Below are 20,974 nucleotides of genomic sequence, written 5' to 3' on the forward strand. Positions count from 1 at the left end.
AATAAACGGGGTATTGTATGTCGCCATCCTTGTCCACGGGTGCAATGTTAACGGTGTAATTCTATGCAGGTTGGGACACGGATTACATAATACTGTAGAGCGCAGGATACACCACTCTTAAACTTTCACATCACAGTCACCCATGCTCACAGTCATCGAGTTTACTGTGGTAAACTAACTCGCGCCGGATTTCACATACGGTGCATCCACGCTGCAGTTAACTTTTTTGGAGCAACACTGTGTAACATGGTACAGCTAGCATTAGGTAACTTACCTAGTTACCGGGTTGTTGCACGGTGTTACTCATAAAAGTTAATTGCGGTCTGGATGCACCTACAGATTTACCCAGCCTTCTTCCATGCCTCGTGGTCCTCGTGAACTACTGCGCAGGCCCACACCCACAGGCGTTTAAATCTTTGGAGATGACATGACATTACGCCACCACTGCCTTGGTTTGCCCCTCCTGTTTGGGCCTGATAAGGCGAAGCTAAGGGCTCTGTTGCCTACGTATTCAGGCGGCCTTCTTTTGACATGCACAGATCCACATCAGTGTAATCTGTGGTTGCACGCTGCGGTGTTTGCACGATAGCTCTGCCACGGCCGGGCTGCACTAATCGTTTGATTCTCTTTGCGAGCTCAATCCACTGTTGTTCGGCGTTCACGCGTCAATACTGCGGTTCCCTAATTGCTTGTTCTCACATTACTGGGGCTCTGCATACAATTGATAGGGGGTTTAGTACCGTCGACACTGTTAAGTAACTATTCGTAAACCGTATTGCAAAGACATAAGGTCGACCAAGGATATATGTTACCCTACATTTGTCTGACATATAAATAATTTATCCACTTCGTACTTATTAGTTAATTACTTTACAGGTTCAATGTGGTACCTAACCCATTTTACGTATTGCCTTGGCCAGGAAGTGACTCCCACTTACGGGCCTACTAGGGTGACGTAAAATTATTTGTATACTCGTTTCAATCATTTCAGGAGCTGCCACTAGTTGATCAGTACGGATATGATGGTCGTTCTTGTCTACGTGACAGCGTGATAAAACGGTGTCCGTCACTTTCTTTCCCACGGTGTTAAACAGTGACAGTTATTTTATCAAGTGGATAAAGATGGATAAAGCTATCCATAATAGGCTGGCTGGTTCGATGTTTTTATTTTATATTTAGCCAGAGGAAATTGAGATCTCCAAACTCCCCATAGCTACAATAAGGAATGTGGAATGTTACCACATTCAGCACCTTGGGCCAGGTACGCCGACAGTTGTAACGTATGGCTACAATTTAGATTGGATATCGCGCCACGTGCTTATCACGGCGGTGTTGCCAGCTTGTTGCCAATTTATACCTGACGTTGGTTTAACGCCCGTTTCCGGTGCTGAATTTGTGGGACATTGGCACCTTCGGGAATGCCTTCATATTACCTAAGTTTGTTAAAGTTCCTTACGTAAAACGACATAAACTACTTATATGTAAAAGTTTTTAAGAACTTACAAATATGCATTCTAAATTAAACCTAATTATAGTGCGTCATAAGATAGTAGAATACAATTTTTTTGCCATTTTTAAGCATTTTACGTCAAAAATGTGACAGTTACGTAGAAAGTGGCGCCCTCAATAATTTTCTACAATTTCTTGTCGGACTATATACATGTAGAGTATGTGCGGAAAGAGAAGAGTCATGGAATATATGGGGAACCAATACATTCCACGACCCTCCCCTTTCGAACAGACTCTAAATGGAATACAATTTTTTTGGATGAAGTATTCAATGTAGAAATCTACAAAAACACTTTTAATTCTTTATACTGGCAACACTGACAATAGGAATGGAACATCCGCCGTCTAAGATTTATTGTCTCATTCGCATTGCAATGCGAAGGAATATATAGGTACCTGTACAGGCGTGGACAATTGGACATGTCCTAAGCCGTCTTCGAATAGCTGATAATGCACGCTAGTTTATGACTATGACGATACTCGAATTGGACAATAACACCTAGAATAGTAAATATATTAAAAACGGGTCACTCACGTATTTTAAGTCGAAAAACGCTCGACATGTTTCACTTCGTACCGAGAAGTGTCATCAGGTTTTTCGACTTAAAATACGTGAGTGACCCGTTTTTATTATATTTACTATGTCTTTGTCTCACGGAAGTTTTGTTATTACAACACCTAGAATGTTGTTAACGTAACCTAGTGTTGAACACCAAGCTGATAGATACCACCGCGCGAGAACGCAACTCATGCTAGACCGCCAGTTATGGGCATCGTTCTTAGGTTCTTACCGTCAAACGAATACCTAACAAGGCTTATATAGTTACCGGAAAATTAAATTTATTTATTTAAACTTAATTGCACAATTTAACAGAAAAAAGAATACAAAGCGAACTTAACGCTTTAAGACATTCTCTACCACTATCAGTGAACCATTGGACTAAACAGTAACAGTTAGGTGTAGGATTGTATTTAGAGAGTAGACACAAGTTGAGTAATATTCCGCGTCATTACTTCCTTCTTTATTACCAACTGGTGCTAAAAATATCAGAGCAATTCTCAAAAAGTTTGTACACTTCGATCACATCTTAGATTTCTATAAAAATTGGTATGCTGGTAAAGTATATGAAGCTGAACAACTTCCACCACATTTCCCAAAATGTTACAGAAAGTTTCTAAGTAGCCCCCTTAGAAACTTCCTTTTTTGTTACCAAATGTGTGAAATCTGGTAACAAAAAAGGAATGTTTCTTAGAAACTTTCTGGGACATTTTGGGAAATGTGGTGGAAGTTGTTCAGCTTCATGTACTTTACCAGCATACCAATTTTTATAGAAATCTATTAAGATGTGATCGAAATGTACAAACTTTTTGAGAATTGCTCATCAACTAGTTTTTACTATACCAACATATCCTAAACAACACCTGAAGCTGTCAACACCAAAACATAACATACTGGCACGAGATCTTCACAATTTTACATAAGGAAATCAAGTGTGATACCCTTTTCGAGGAGATTAAATCGAACACCCAAAGATAGTAAAAGGGCTAAAGACGTAAGGTCAAAGAGTGAATGAGGCAAAAACTTACTCCTATGGGAACCCCTATAAACCTTAAAGTATCATCTGCATTGAAACTTGATCGGTAACTTTTGATATTAACTTTTCTTAAAACTACTTCATTCAAAAATTCACTTAATTCATTACATTGTAAGGTTCAATTTTCGATCTCTTACCGTTCAAGATGTGACCTCTTAAAATTAAATGACATAAAATTAGTCCATAAGTAAAATGTCGTAAGTCATGTAAGACTCATGGAAGCTTAATTCAGAAAGAAAAATCCAATAGCAATACAATATCAATCCACAATGAATATCACTAACGTAGTGATTTAGTTGTAATTTTTAAGCCAATGCACTTTAGGAAATAAGTCGTATAGAGCTACCTATAAGTTGCTTTTTGTCTTAAACGGGAGATCCTTTGCCACGCCGTGTAATGTATTCATGTATTCAACCGAAAGGTTGGGGATTCGTTGCAGAAACTGGTAAATTGTTTTACCAGCTTAGCGCCTGCCCTTTGACCCGCCAAGTGTTTTTGTCACTTATTTCCTGGAGATGTTACCATAATACATCGGTACCGATAGAAAAGTATGTGTTATAATTTTAATACAGATTTACTTGACCAAAAAGATAGTCTGTTCGGAAAGAGAAGAATCGTGGAATGTATTGGGCCCCATACATTCCACGACTCTTCTCTTTCCGCACAGACGGGGTCCCGTTGTTTCCTATAAAGTTTTAAGTCATAATGTATTGTTTGTCATATTATCATTAGTCATAAAACTGAAACCGTTAACATTTCAGGATTTTCGTTAGGTTATCCTATAGATAGGTTGGGTTAGGTTAGGTTTGTTTTATGGCAATCCTGAAAAGTGACGCGTTTCTGAACCAAATGAATTATGACTAACGAAAATTCGGGCAAATAATACATTATGGCTTAAAACTATTTGGGAAACAATAGAGATCCCGCACAGACTCTAGGTAATATATACTAAAGTTTTGGGTAAAGTTAAGTATTTAAGGGTATTTAAGGTTAAGTTAAGATTTTACTGAACTCTGTTCACTCTTAGATAGAGCCTACAAGAAGTTGGAAAGTGTAGGAAACATTTTCAGGAAATGATTAATAACTTTCATTTTGGAAATGGAATTTTTTCGATCGCCTCACAAAAATATGAGAAATTTTCACATCAGTAATTTATACCTATATTTGCTTAAGTGTAAAACCAAAACAGCGCCACAGTTCGCGGACACTTACGCGTTTATTTATTTATAATATTAAGTCCAGCCGGTCACGTCCTGGGAAATGGGATCACGTTCGGAACGCGCTACACAAACTGTGAACGCGAAAGGGAGGATTTTTAGGGTTCCGTGAACAAAACGATAGGCCGTTATTGGTGGCCGCAGTGGTATCTATGTAAGGAGTAAGTACCTATTATAAGGAGTCTCCTCCTTTCTCGGACACCTCTTTGCAACCTCCCATGCACTTGGTAAATTATGAACCTGAATGAACTTAAACATGACAGCATTTTTTTAGGATAAATAAGCTACCTCTAACACCTAAGCAAATTTTTAGGATACATTTTTGGATATAACCGGGGGAGTGGCTACTAAAATTAAGAGGAGACGAGGAGAAAGTGAAACTTAGGATATTATTAATTTACATTGTATCTAAGCCGCGGTATTCGTAAAACAAGATCCGTTCTAGACTAGAGAACACAATAGATCAGCGATGGTCGCAGTGATACATACTATACATACTTTGGAGCCTTATATAGGCCCTAACAACAACAAGAAGAAGAAGAAGACTAGAGAACGATACGATATGTGCTAGATACGTTGTAGTTTACATTTCGACTAGTTCTCTTTTGCAGCTCAATTCGGGCAACAAATGTCACTTTTACGTTAAAATATCGTAATTTAATATCGGAAATCGTTCAAGAGTATCTCCAGAATCGCGGAAATGTCAAATTTGACAGGCCAGAAATTAAAATTATCGTTATCGTATCTTGGTGATGTCTAATAGACATCTAATAGATGTCTAGTTCAAAATCCGAATCGGGCCCTTAGGCTGTTTCTAGTTTTACCATTATGCATAATAACCAGAATAACAGTATCTAAGTGACATTGGAAAAAAACACTGGTTGGACAGAATACAGGCCCTTGAGGTTTGTAGACACGACTCACGCTTAGCCGTTTTGTTTAATACGTCACTTTTTACGCGGACTTTTTCCAAATTAAAATCCGCACGTGATGCTTTTAAAATGTTCTATTTCGGTTTATGAAAAATGCACATTTCGGGAGATATATGGAGGCGTGTTGCAATGAAAAAAATTACTTTAAATATATGTATGTTGTTTACTTTGTGGAACAATGTTTGTGCAAAAAATGTTAGCTCACATGGTTGGTGTTTTATAATTTATTACATCTACAATAATACCTAATACTAACAAACGGTCTACGAAAGTTTTTAGCACCTCAGTTCCAAGTAGTGCTACTTTTTAACTCACAATCAGTTAACATCTTCACTTTTTATAGAAACGGTTACCTATAGGTACCTATAGACTCTATGTATGATTGTCATCATAAACTCATAAATACAAGTCGAAAACCACTTCTGCCTTAAGTACACAGTCACTTCAAACATTAAAGCTGGTTTTGTTTACACATTGATTTAGTAGTGCGAGTTTGTTGTTTGCGTTTAGTGATAAATATAAGAATTCGCACTAAACACTAGTCAATTATGTAAACGGGCACTTAGATCCTATCGCACCTTTTGTCCGATGTTTCATTTGCCAAATCTACTTTTCTACTACTTATGATTCGTCTATTTAGTTAGATTTTATAACTAACAAATTGCAGCAACTGTCATATTAAAATAACAGTAAAGTAAAAGTAAAGCAATAGAATTTTGTCATCTTTTACTAGTTTTACCTTTGCAGTAGGTAAACAAAAAAAAAATATATGAGCAGAACTTAGCACCTCTTTATCACGTGTTTAGCCAATTCGAATTGTAGACAAAGTTCATAATTTGACATAATATATGGAAGGTAAGTTCAAGACTTATAAGAACTTAAGTTTTAATTAGTAAAATTTACGAATCGAACTTTTTTTTGTTTAGAACAATTTGAAACAAAAAAGGTCAATCAATTAATTAACTACAATTACTTTATAAACAAAACACGTACTCAAAAATATGTATACTGTTGTAATTAGTCAATACTTACACTGTTTTTTTTTACAAAGTCATTGTACAGTCAGCAATACTATTCGCTTAGCACCTTTGCATACATACAAACTTATATGCATGGGGACTCCTTTTCTCTGCAGCTGACTACCAATACCATGATTTATTGTACTTGTGTCTTCAAAATACTCATCTCACCGCTTACTTAACTCTGAAGGCAAAAAACCTATTATAATTATAACTGACTACCATATTTATGAAATACTAATTCTAGATTTTTAATGTGTCAACATTTTTATAGACAACCGGTGCCAAAAAAATTATAGTATTTTAAACTACATTTAAATAGGTATTAAAACATATAAACACTACTAATCTATACTTATTTTTAAATTACAACTTATTCTATATCACAACCAGAAAGTCAAATGGCGTAACCAAAAGATAACACTCTCTTAAGGCAAGTTTTGCCCGGCCAATTTGTGCTATTTTACTAGTCGAAGTTCTGAAGTAAAATATAATTATAAATACAAATACATAGTTACAGGGTGACACTGATGAATACATTCACGATTATCACACATTATTATTTAAGGAACGGGGTAATTATTTTTTTAAATTACCTTCGACGTTTTGAGAACGGCATTGTCCTTGTGGTCTCGGAGAAGACTGGCTAAAGTTTACATCAACATCTAGCTGCGCGAGTTTTTCGAACTACGCGCAATTGATCTTGTTTATCAAATTCATCATTTTCTACACTAGGGAAAATTAGTAAACTAGGTAATTTAAAAACTTAAATATCCGTGTCGTGATGTTAGTCAATAAATATATTATTTTTTATTTTATTAATTCCCGTTTCCGTAAATGATAATGGTTACACGATGAGTTACCTGCATAAAGTTCGAGTCAATTGTACCATAAATAATGATCGAGAAGATCTTCGCATTTTAGCACCAGTACGTATTTGTAACTATGAAATATTAGCAACTTTTACGTTCAACGTGGTTGCTAAAGTTATTTTTACTTTTTGTTTAGGTACAGGTTTAAATGTACTTGCCTAACTTAGGGATAAACATCAATTATGCCAAATCAAAAAACTAGAACATACCTACCTAAATTACTAGCATCTAATAGATATTTATCGCATTTTTTAAACTGTCGTGAGTCATTCTAACATTAAGGTAATTTTACGGTTAAACTCACGTAAATTTAGCCACTCGCGCTGTTTCGGAGAGCCTATGGCTGTTTCAAGCACCAACAGTGCATGAGTTGCAGTCCCGATAGTCGCATTAATGAAAGTACTTATGTACCCTGTACCTAAGGGACCCAATTATCTATACCTAGTTAAATTATAACCTAGTTTTACTAGTTTCCCGAACATCTCGGTCCTCCGGCACATCCTTTCTATCCTGATCCTGGGCCTCCTTGAGCGAGTCCGGCAGTTTCTGGTTGTTGGTCTCTGGTAACGTGAGTACCAGGACACCAGACATGGCCGCCATTACCCCGAACACTATTGTTGGCAGGTACTCGTACACGCGCGCCTGGAAATAAAAAGCGGCCGTAAATAAACAAGAATACAGGAAAAGTATATAGTACAGTAAGTATACAGTTGGTGCATAACTAAGTTGATTTACGAAGATTCCAGGAAACCCCGCACTAGGCTAGGCCTTTATCGCGGGAGACCAGCTGTACATTTATATAACATGCATTTTACAATTTTAATATGTACCTACAGAAATAAAGGTAGAATTCATTAATTTATTATAATCGTCACGTAACTATAATTTTTCTCTTATCTTGAGGTTAGGGCTGTGGTCGCAGTCGCACTCAAGAGAATATAACCACTACGTTGTCGCACTCAATTACTCGGTTATAACATACTTAACTAGCTAAAACATTGCAAAACGAAGAATTTAACTTCATAGTAAGTAGGTAGTTTAAAAACAGTTAGGTTGTGGTAAAAAGGCGAAGTAAGTATTGCCTTGGATATTAATAATTAGGTATTCATTATAATCATCTTAGCATTTGACTAAATAATCACGAGGTGATTATGATTAGGTTCAGCGTGGGAACTGTAGGTTCGCTGGGTCAAGGAAACTACGTCATACTGTGTAAAGGGCGTGTCATAAAGGGCATTGGCACTGATTCTCAACGCATGATAATATATTATGATTATTTGTGACGCACAAATATGTTGTAGGAAATATCGTTGAGACTAGAAAATGATGTCCTTGTCAATTAAATACAACGTTATTACCGCGGTGTTATCGTGCAATTGTATTTATACAGAGTGCTTCCTGTAACAGGAGCAATAAATTAAACTGTAGGCTGTACTGCTCAAACTGACCAACATTTGTTTAGCAACTTTTGAAAATAACTCAGGTTTTGATTTTTATTACACTTTAAAAAGTTTATTCTAAGACGCAATGTATTGCAAATTTTGTTATGTTTAAAGCGTGACAAGCAACGTCAAACACACTGATGTCAGCGTACATTGAAGGCAATATTTATTTTGTATGAAAAAGAGGAAGTTTAAAGGATTCATAATTTTTAAAAGTTGCTGTACAAATGTTGGTCAGTTTGAGGAGTACAGCCTACAGTTTAATTTATTGCTCCTGTTATAGGAAGCACCCTGTATATGCGTGGTTTTTTATATTCGGTTTTGGTACTAATGCGAAGTACATATTTAATTAAAAAAAACCATTATGCATGTCTTAAAAGTCTAACGTTTAGTCTTTTTTAAAGCTTTTTGTGGCATAAAATATACCTACCTAAAATTTTTTGGTATTTTTTTTACAAAGATTTAACTTTTACACCATTAAAAAGTAGTCACCAAGAAAGTCAGCGATCAACATCGCTCATAAAACAATATTAATCTCAAGAAGTCCTCAGAAACGAACTCAAATAAGATGTCAAAACAAACTCGTTAGTAAAACATTACATCAAAAACGGTGCGCTTAATCGTAAGTTGGCGCCGTCTTGAAATTCAAATGGAAAATGCTAAATTGAGTTTAGAACCAAACACAAGTTCAGTCGAACACAAATATCAAGATTTCGATGAAACATAAACAGTGTTGCGAACAAACAAATTTAACATCTGTAAATTCTGTAATAATGTCGTTGGCAAAAGTGAGGCCTCTTACATTGTCCGATACGACTTCACTACAATAAAACAAAGTTGCTTCCTGCAGCTTGTCTGTCTGTCTGTCTGTATGTATGCTTAGATCTTTAAAACTACGCAACAGATTTTGAAGCGGTTTTTTTAAATAGATAGAGATTCAAGAGGAAGGTTTATATATAATTTGTTAACCCGTGCGAAGCCGCCGGGTCGCTAGTAAGATATATAACTACATAGGACCCGGAAAGCTGACAAGATAGACCGACGATCTGGTGAAAAGATATCCAGTGAGAAGTGCGCTTGACAAGGGCGGCGAGTGACCATTGTGACCAAGTAGCGCGTATTATTTAGGGTACTATGTAGATAAACTTCCAGGGCTTAATTTGACATCAATAATGATGTCTACTTCGACACAGATCACCGTCAGTCAACAACGGACATCGGGCAGGCTAGTGTATGAAATTGGTAGTCTAGCGGAGCGGATTCGATCATTAAACAAAGTGGGACTTAACCGCGAACACGACATTTCGTAACCTCATCGTGTCAAACGTGTTGCTAAATTGATTCTCTTGAATAATCTCTTGTATTACTGTATTAAGATAACAAGGAAAGCTGTGTGCAGATTTGTAAAAAATATACACTACTCTTAATATAATCTTAATCAACCTAGTTAGTGCTCGAGTAAACTCAATTAGGCTCACACAGGCTGGCTGTCAAGGAAAAATGTGTGGACTCGACAACGGAGCTAGTCCACCCTACAGTACGGTTACCATCAGTTTGTCACTGACATAAACGCCGTCGAGAACGTAATTTACTTTGTATACATCCCGTTTGCACGAATATGCGAGTGCGAGCGAGATGTATAGAAAGTAAATTACGTTCTCGACGGCGTTTATGTCAGTGACAAACTGATGGTAACCGTACTGTTGTGTTGAACGCGTTGTCTTGTAATTGTAGTGTATGTACTACACCTTACCCACACACGTGCATAGCTTAGTATATAATGGCTTGTACTTGTTATTTAAGACAGATTAAACCTATTTTCAGTACGAACGAGTTCTCCTTTACGTCCCACCTCACATGGCGACCCTGCCAGTGGCGTGCCCGCTGCGCCAGCCAGAAGTACTAGCCGATAACCTTGGTAACCTTGGTGGATAACAGTGTTGAGAACCCGTATAAAGAAACTATAGTATCTTACCAGAAGTGGTGTCATGGGAGCCACAGCGGACCCGGTCCTCCCTATAGTTGAACACAGCGCAAGAAGCGTCGTTCTGTAGTTAGTCGGGAACACTTCAGCCGCGAACACGTACAGAGAGTTGTAGGCGAGGGTTATGAAGAACTTCCCGCCCAGGTAGAACACCAGGGACCATATGCCAGCTGAAATGTGAGATACATTCTTAAAAGCAATTACAAGCTGCTCCATATAGGTTATAGGCGTTCCAAAATTCAAGCGCTTAGATTTTGGAAATTGTACAGGAAAGTGTAGAAATATGGGTGCACTCATGATACTCAAAAATATCTCCCATATGTCAGCGAATTAGAAAACTATGAGACATATTTTTGAGTAAGTTATTTGCACCCATGTTTTTACACTTGACTGTACAGTTGCTCTGTAGTCGTGCCTAGGCAGGCTATAACTGTTCACGCGCTAACCACAGCGAAAGAGAAAATGACAAGCGAGTTTTCAAATATTATAGGTATGCGAAAATTAATCAACAGAACCCAATTCACTCGTAGGTAATGAAATAAATATGTATCTACCTATATGGAAGTATTTTTTGCACTCCGTTAACCTCTAGCCACCCAGAGACCTATAAAAAGGTTTCCTGTTCCATTCTAATTTGAACTTTGTGTTGACAAAATAAAATTTCATTTTGCTTGGCAAGGTTTGACGTATGGGCGGCTAGAGGTTAAAAGATGGAGACAACATTGCGTGAAGTTTAGCAGGCATTGTCTTTGATTTGATATGGTTATTAATTATTAATCTTATCTTAACTCGGTAAACACATAAATCTCAAATCAAATTACATTGTACTATTATGTACTTATCAAGTCTTCAATCTCATCATTGTAGGTATAATAATTAAACTTATTAGTACTGGCAGTCAGAGTATCCGAAAGACTTATGCGTGTCGAGTTAAATACAATAGTTGTTTGACCACAATTTATGAGTTTTTTAAGTTCTTGGCAGAGCAGGTTAGCAAAATGTGGCAAAATAAACAAGACAGCATAAACGTCATTGTTTTAGGGACTCGTCCGAAAGTTACGGAAATACGGTTGGATTGAGATATGTATGAATGCTATATACCTAAAATAAAACTTTATTTTCATTAAAAAGTTATTGGTGATAATGATAAGTAATTGTAAGTACATTAAAAAAAATTACATCTAAATAAAACTAAATTAAAACTAAAAACTAATATTTGATATTTGTAAATACCTACTATATGTGGTAAGAACCTATTGTAACGTTTGAGAGTTTGTCACTTGTCAATTTTATGCTTTAGTCATTGTCAATTGACGTGACAGAAGGGTATCATCCTTTGGCCATCAGCATAATGTCTAGCTCTACGTAGGACGTTTACATTAAGTATCTACTTATTTTAAGGTACCGTATTAGATGCCTATTTATTTAGAAATATACGTATAGGTAATGTATGTTTTTTTATCACCAATGTTGTGACTCCACCAATATGACCATTTCGGGAAAAAGGTTAACTACCCATGAAAATATAAAATATTTCACTATATAATTTAAAAGTAGATCCTATTAAGTCTATAGGAACTACTACTGAAGGGACAAATAGGTACTGCTAACTGGTTAAAAGATTTTATTCTACAGAGGAACCCGACTAACGATATCCAGTATAGTACGCAATCATTTATGTCAGGTTTTAAGATACAAGTCAATGCACTCCAATGTTAACCGAAGGATAAATAACTAAAAAACGTGTGCTCTTTTTTTGAGTTTCGCTTGTACAGGAAAACTTATTAATAATTCAAAGTATGTAGTCATGTTTTGGAGGCGCTTATATTTAACTTGACGATGGTATCTCGGTTTCTGGATTTTATGGTTGTTTTATTACCTTTGCAATGTTAAAATTGTTTAATTTTTTACAGGTAGGTATTAGGTACCTGTTTTAATGCGACAAGTATGCTAAGTATGCTATGATACCATACTTTTTCGTAATTAAGAGCAACCTTTTTAGGACATACGGCGTGATTGTGCTTATATGTATTGTAGAGAATAGGGAACTCGTATCTATTGAAAAAAAAAACCATTAAAAAAAGCGGCCCGATACTTGTTCTAAATAGCGATGTAGGTAACATCGCTTTAAATGCTATGTACCTAATAACTGATTGTTTGAACTTACCAGGTACGAATCCGTAGTTGATCAATATCAGAGCTGTCAAGAAGAACGCGACAGCAATCACCTTCTTCCTTCCATATCTATCCAACAATATAAGTTTGCAGACATTTGCTGGCGCCTCGATCACGATCACCACGATATAGTTCAAATAGCTATTCCCAGACAGTTCTATAGCGTTTATGGACAAGCCATAGTAGACCAAAGTAGAGCATGTCCAGAGGAACGATACGGTGAAAACTCTTTTCCATATCATACTGGAAGTCAGAATCTGCTTGAACGACGATTGGTTGCTGGCTAAGTTCTCGCATTTTCTTGCGTCTCTTTGCTTAATGGCTTGCTTTTCGACTTGGTCGTAATGTTCTTTGGGTACTACGACGTTGTTCATTTTTTCCGCTTTACTTAAAACTTTGAGGCCCTCGTCGTAGCGTCCTTTACTGAAGAACCACCTGGATGAACAATTTATATTTTAATCATTATTATCAATTTAAGAGCAACACTTTAGGTGTTCGGTAAAAAAATAAATTATAAACTTTATGTATTTTCTTCTTAGCCAGGTTAGGTAACAAAGTTGCTGGAATTTAGTGCTGATAGTAAAAAAGTCAGTAACTATTTTGACGTCCTTAACATTAATGGCGTTACAATGTTATGGTCGGAATGGATCAACATTTAAGAGACATAGGTAAAATGTGTATAGTCGGTGCCGTAACGTGGGTACTTAAGCTGGGACACTTACTGCCTGTTGGGGACGTTGGTGTGGAAGTGTAGATGTAGCAGTCACAAGGAGAGAGTCACAGCCGCATTTCCGAGAAAGAACATGATGCTAAAGTACCTGAAGCTCTCAGTGAGCATCCACATATAGAGGAACATGAAGACAGCAGGCGTGTAGATGATGAAGAGCAGATATCTCCAGTACTCCAGTTCTGTAGCCACACGAAGAGTATAACAGTCACGCCTCCGTGGATAAACATTATGTTAAAGTACCTGAAGCTCTCAGTCAGCATCCACATATAGAGGAACATGAAGACAGCAGGCGTGTAGATGATGAAGAGGAGATATCTCCAGTTCTGCAGCCACAGGGACAGCAGGGTGACGGTGACGCCTCCGAGGATGAACATGGTGTTGAAGAGGAGACTCACGAGGACACGGCCCTTTGGACCCACTAACTCCAGGGCTGAAGACAATTTTAACCAATTATTAACTTATATTTGTACGAAAAAATATTTTTAATGAAATGTGGCAGACACGTAGTTTGTGGGTGGACTACCAATAATCGACAGAACGAGATCTTAGAAGAATCAATTACGTAATGTTGATTACAATTTTCAATAATTTGGTTGTTACCTACGTAGTTGAACATGAAGAGAGTTTGTCTGGAAGTTACGAAGTCAGGGGCCGCGAGGCTATGAAAGAATCATGAACCCAGCTAACATTTACTTAATCTAGCCTTCAATATAACTAACAATATCGTTATTGTCAATATTTTCTATCCAAAGTTCAATTGCCAAAAGCAGTCATTTTATTTTAGCAAGGATCCTTTTTAACCTCTAAAAATATATTAGCACGGTATTACTAATTCACGATACTTAGGATGGCAAGTACGTTAAAGAAAATTTCTTTCGTACATGTTATATTATCAGTGCCATGAAATGACATTTAACTACTTGAAAATCTTTCAAAGTACCTACAGTCCCGTAATTAAAGTCTATGACTGTCTTTTTTAATTAACAATACTTAAGGACATCCTTATAATCCTTCTAGAACGTGTGGTCAAGGAATTGTATTATAATACATTAAGTCAACCTGTTTACAAAATTGTAGGAAAAAATAAATTTATTAATAGAAATAGGAAACTAATAAACTACAATCTGAGTTCTGCTCTGAGAAGAACCCTGTGCTCTGAATAAGATGGCATTTATCGATAATAATCATTATGGGTTTATCAACTCTTTTCAAGCTTTTTAACTGGAGTAGGGGATTTTTTTATACAGGCTAAGAATACAGGTAGGCCATGAAACAGACCCTTACGGCCCCGTACCTGTAATTAAGGTGACGGTAGAGGTGGGTAAATTTTCAGATTCTGTCAATTTACCCCATTTCACACACAAGCGCACTTCACGCACACTACCTCACTTTACTGGGACAGGTCACTGACCCATCAAGTTTTTTTTAAGATAGCGTTTTGAGTTTAGTGGCCTCCTTTTAGGAAAAGCGTTCCATTGAAAGAAGAAAGAGAAACAATACATTTAATCTTGCTTTCCTTGTCTGTTCATGTCACACGTGACGTATTTAAATTCTAATAATTCATTTGGTTGTTGACAATTTTCTACATTATGGCTTTGTCGAGATACGCGTTTTCTAAAGTTAAACCGAATAAAACCAGATGTCATTAAGTCAGATGTAAAATTTTATTTACTACTCTATACGACTTTTCATAAGGCTCAAAATCAATTAAATGAGAATTTAAATAAATAAAGTTCCGGCAGGGTGCAAAATTTAATTAAGGCGGACAAAATAAAATTTGAAAATATATGGAAACAGTGTTGGCTAATGTACCCCTAATATCTTTACCGATTTACTTTTATGTGGTATATTCGCCTTTTGTTTCACTATTAAATTAATACAATTAAAATAAAAAATATTATACCGGTATTCCACCGGTATTATTTCAGTGCTGAAGCGATTATCTTCGATCGTAGCCTTGATAATGTAGGTGTTGATAGTTACTTACGGCGGTAGGAGCGGCAATGAACCCCGTGCAGAGTAGAACGTGAGGTGCGTTGGGATAAGTGCATATATCTACTTATAATTCTTTGGCTGGTTGGTAACCCTCTATATTTTATTTTTTGTTTTACTGTTATTAGGTTAAGGGAGTTTTAGGGAGTGAAAAAAAAATGATTTTCGTTTTATGCGCTCGCGTGTTTGCCGATGGATTATAATTAGACAAAAGAACTTGTTTTCCACGCATCGAATGTAGATCCCTATGACACTTCCTCCAAGTCTTCTCCAATAATGTTTATACCGTATTTTAATTACCTACCTTAAATGTTACATTTCTAAATATTTTTTTTGTGCTATACATACTTCAAAAAAATCGCTGGAGGCCTAGCGGTAAGAGCGTGCGAATTGCAATTCCGGCTCGTACCAATGAGTTTTTCGGAACTTATGTACGAAATATCATTTGATATTTACCAGTCGCTTTTCGGTGAAGGAAAACATCGTGAGAAAACCGGACTAATCCCAATAAGAGCCTAGTTTACCCCCTATGGGTTGGAAGGTCAGATGGCAGTCGCTTTCATAAAAATTAGTGCCCACGCCAATTTATGGGATTAATTGCCAAGCGGACCCCAGGCTCCCATGAGCCGTGTCAAAATGCCGGGACAACGCGAGGAAGATGATGATGATGTGACACATACTTCCAAAAAAATCTACAAATATTTTACGTGACAACTGCTTATAAGTAAATATTATGTAGGTACACTTATAAAGTATAAAGTAGAAAATATCTTATAGGTACATAATATAAAAACCGATCATGTACGAGTAGGATTCACTATGGGTTCCACAGTTACACATTTTTATTGCATATTTTTTGTTTAAGACCAACTCACCTATTATAGGACATAGGTCTTCCATTAATCTTTTGGCGTTGAACTATTTTTTGTATATGTATTTATGTAATACAATTCTGAGTTAGGTTATGGTACATTTTTGCTCACCTACTTATAATTATGTATTATATCTGATATGTCACATGATACCAAAAATCGCCGCAAAGTTAAAAGTTCATTTATTTACGTTACTCATCTTCGGATCACCGACTTACTACTTCCTTACTTGACATATGTGTACGAAATTTCAATTGAACTAGTCCAGTAGTTACGGTGAAAATTGGCTTTAACAAAATGGCAGACACACGAGTGATCTTATAAGGGAGATTATTTTCCTTGAGTGAATGGTATGCATTTACCCCAATGCACCTCACGTTCCACGCGGCGCGGCGTAATCTGGCCCCTATTTCACCACGGTGACAGGTACGACAAAAACATCACTGTTATTGACGCCATAGGCATCCATGGACTACAGTTACCGCTCACACTGATTTAAACTTTCACGATTTTTACACATTATTAAATTGTACAACGGAACCGCAAAACGTTCAAGCGGATAAACAAGACCAAGTGCGGGTAGTTCGAAAAACTCGCGCGGTTAGAAGATGCTGATGTCAACTTAAGCCAGTCTTCTCCGAGACCACGGGGACAACGCCGTCCTCGAAACGTCGGAGGTAAATCTTAAAACTTAGATACGCGATTAAGTCCCGTTGTACAATTTAATAATACAGTTACCGCTTACCATCGGGCGGGCCGTATTCGTGTTTGCCACCGTCATTGTACCTATTATTAAAAAAAACTTTATTATATCGGATAAAACAGACATTTCTCTCGCGAAAAAATCTTGTGACAATTGTCACAAGATTTTTCAAAGAATTTTCGGTAAGTCTTGACAGGAAATGAGTTCTGTGTCGCAATTTCGATACAGTTGCCGTGTTTCTTGTGACAATTGTCATTAGCTTCGCAAAATAAGAATTTTTTAGTGGCAATATAATGGAGTTTATTTATTTATTAAAATGTTGGTGGCAAACAAGCACATCGCCCGTCCGATGGTAAGCGGTTACCGTAGCCTATGGAGGCCTGTGACGTCAGCAACAGTGATGTCGACAACTGTCGCACCTGTCACCGTGGTCGTGGTGAAATAGGGGCCAGTAAGTACCTAATAATCGCAGTGGTCTTAAGTGTCACAGACCCTACTGGCGCTTAAGTCCTTTATGACTATTTCTGCCTATTTTAAATTGTTCAAAAAAAAAGAAACCGAATAATTATATCGGACTACCAAATTTTCACGAGAATCAGTTGAGAAATGTGATATGCAAAGGAGAAGAATTCGGACATACGAAAGCATTTTTGCCCAAGTTGAAACGGAGACCTTCGCCAACGCTCGGTCAATGATGGTTTAGGTACAGCTAGCTGCAGAGAAAAGGTACCACCCCTGCATACAATTATCTATCTGGTCGTACCTTTTCTCTGCAGCTGACTGTACACCTATAAAAATGGTTGTCCCTGCTGTAATTTTATACCGGTACCGTACTTTGTATTTCAACCGGTATAGTTTTACCTTCAAAACGAACCGGTATTGATAAATAATAACGGTACCATACCGCTTATACCGTAAAGAAAGCATGATGCAGTCTCTGCTTTGCACGATTATTGTGTGGACAAAATTCTTATAATCACCGAAACATACATACCTACGCACATAATGTCATTGAAATAAAACATTGCTATTTTATAGTAAATTTATATAATACTCGATATATACACATAACAATAACCAGACCGCAGCGGTATTAGCCTGTAAGCTTCATCTCTTGTCTCCAAATCCGCAAAAACTAGTTAGTACTAAATGCTGGTCTTGCTGTTATTTTATTCTTGAAGATTATGGCTTGTTTCTTGATTATTGAGAACAGCACGTAATCGCACACATATAGACGGAACGAACGGCAACAAAGTAGGTGTAGACACTAAGACTTTCAGGTATTAAACGAATTACGCTTCGTATTAATAGGTAAGTAATATTTAAATGAATATATAATATTCTCTAACGTAAATACAAGATTACAATTGACATCAAATGTCATTGACGTACAGAAGTCATATACTTTTTTTTAATGACGCAAAATTGATACCAGCATAATGAAAATCAATCCCAATCAGTAAAACGAGTCTTTAAACTTTTTTCATTTTAAGCGGGTTTTGAAGGAACAAGTTACTTAAATTCAATTGTAATCGTATTGTTTTAGGATAGTTTACTGCTGTTTTCGATCGTTACGACCTGTAAATAACAACAAATCAAATTTTAAATAAATTTATTTACCCTATTTTTTGAAATACAATTTATCTACTGGTATACATTTTCGTATGCGTATATGATGAAATGTCTAAATAATGTCAAAAACGAGCTACAACGACGTACACGTCTGCTTCGATCCAAGGCCAGCGGCCATCTGACTCGAAGAAGAATTTTGAGTGATGTCGTCAATGTATGGAAATTGTACGAAAGTTTACATTTGGGATTGAATTTCTGTGTTGTATTTGTGAGTAAAAATATAAGTAGGTAATAATTTGCTAGTTTAGTTATCTAGCTTTCAAAATCACACAACAACTCAATTACCGTTAAAGGCAAAACTGTAATGCGTGTTGCTCAAACGGAACTCCATATTTTGATTTTTGGATACTTTTAGTGTCGATTTGTAGAGAATTACAGCAAATAAAAAATATTATGCCGTGAAGAGCCGGTACACGGCTTCTTCGTGAACAAATTTACGTATAATTTAATGCAGTTATTAAACATTTCTTGAACAAATTGATTGCACAAAGTGAGCTCTAAATCGAAAACGTCATATACCGTCCCCTTAAGTGGCTATTTATATCGAAGTTAACGTCGCTGTCCCCACGAGGCAAGTTCAAGAATCTAGAACAATTATTGGAAAGCCGGTACACTTAATTTTTTGCACTTTACTTGTAAAGGTTTATTTTACTTGTCTTAATCATGGCTCATGACATTCTTCGTTTGTTTTGCAGTTCAAAATGCAATAAAAATAAACTGGTGGCTCTGTAAGCTGAGTTGTAGACCTCGTTAACCTAGTGGCATTAAAAAAACCAAAAACCTGAATAGACAAAAAAATCTATATCATTATCGAACCTGCTCACCAAACTTTAGAAAGAACGGCTGAGATATGTTCCTGTTGGGGAGAATATCTGGACATACGAAAGAATTTTCGCCCAAGCTGAAACTGACACCATCGCTTTCGTTAGGTCAATAAAAAAAATTGGTGGCGACACTTGATGTTACTTTGGTTTTGAAATGTCACGCTTAACACAAGGGGGTTTAAAAACCTGTTCTGTGTTCATATTACTCTCGCACTCTTTTCCTATCACAATGTGGTTTCCAGTGTTCCCACAATGTGATAGGAAAAGAGTGCGATTTTTGCAAACTTTTGCCACACAAGATTTTTTTATCTTTTACGTATCTATCTACTTTTCGTAGTACCAAAGTGATGCCGACTATAATATTGGCTTCAAGTGAACTGACAGTAAGATATTTGAAATTGAAACACCTAATAGAGTGTTGAACTGGACTTTTGAAAAAAAAGAAATTATAAATATATGTCACAAGCTGTCAAAAAGCAAAGTCGAATACCGCTTCTGGTTCTTGAATCTTAACTGTTCACTTAAATCGGGGTCATTAAACTCAGACAAGTATAATGTAATGGCGAAATATTGGTGCTATATTTTTTTTCGTATTATTTTGCTCGATGAGTGTCGTCAGGAGCTCGCTTTTAAATATTTAATATGTCCGCGTGTAGTTTGCTTAAAAACACGATAAATAGCTACTTCAATATAGACAAAGGCTTTTTACACAAAAGTAAGTCATGCAGATACAGTAATAAGAAAGTGGGCCTAGAACGGACCGGAAGTGACAAAAACCGCCAAGTGCCGCTGCCTGAAAGGCTTAATTAACGAAGCGGAAACTAAGGTTGTTGCTAAGGCCTTATTATTATTAAACTAGATTTAATTAAAACATTTGCGGCTTTCCATCACTGAATGGTCCTTATGCTTCAAGTACCTACAATAAGGAGGTTTCCATCTGAAATTCGCGTTAATCACCAAGACAATCGTCATGGTCTTATCAAAACCAGTTTAAAACCAAAACAAGTTGTTAAATTAGAATCGACCTCCAGCCGCGTATGTCGCCTGCGAGATCTTTCTCCTCCTTCTCTTTCCTTTTTATTTATTTATTTATTTATTTCCAGGCGAGGTAACAAAATCTAAATTGGATACATACGTCTTAATATTATAGTAAACTTATAGTGCTAAATTTACATTTCAATAACTACCAAGCACAACATTCATTAGAGATTATATTATTTAGTTAACAATTAATTTGTAATCTTATAATTAAGGTGAGATCATGGACAGTGAGATCATGTACTCAACTAGGTATGTAATAATTTAATTACACTGTTTCTAAATCTATTATAACTTAAATGAAAAATGTCTACAGCATTACAAATTTTATTGTAAGAAGCGCATATACGAGACAGGGGACTGTGTTGTGAAACGTTATTTGTAGCAGCTGGAACTAAAAACTGAGCTGGGTTACTTTTCTTCGGATAGACTCGATGC

The 20,974-nt window shown here is 36.5% G+C and overlaps 1 protein-coding gene across 1 annotated transcript in view; it reads right to left on the reverse strand.

The window, feature by feature from the left end:
- Nucleotides 1-7,573: 7,573 nt before the first annotated feature.
- Nucleotides 7,574-20,974, reverse strand: part of LOC134656319 (organic cation transporter protein-like) — a 48,320-nt gene continuing 34,919 nt past the window's right edge. Inside the window, exons 4-7 of the mRNA XM_063511830.1 lie at nucleotides 13,716-13,905; nucleotides 12,738-13,180; nucleotides 10,562-10,740; nucleotides 7,574-7,786 (exon numbers count right to left, since the gene is read on the reverse strand). Coding sequence (XP_063367900.1) covers nucleotides 7,595-7,786; nucleotides 10,562-10,740; nucleotides 12,738-13,180; nucleotides 13,716-13,905 — 1,004 coding nt within the window. The 3' untranslated portion in view covers nucleotides 7,574-7,594. The remainder of the gene's footprint in view (nucleotides 7,787-10,561; nucleotides 10,741-12,737; nucleotides 13,181-13,715; nucleotides 13,906-20,974) is intronic.

Source organism: Cydia amplana, chromosome 18 (genome assembly GCF_948474715.1).
Source record: "Cydia amplana chromosome 18, ilCydAmpl1.1, whole genome shotgun sequence".
NCBI classification, from domain to species: Eukaryota; Metazoa; Arthropoda; class Insecta; order Lepidoptera; family Tortricidae; genus Cydia; species Cydia amplana.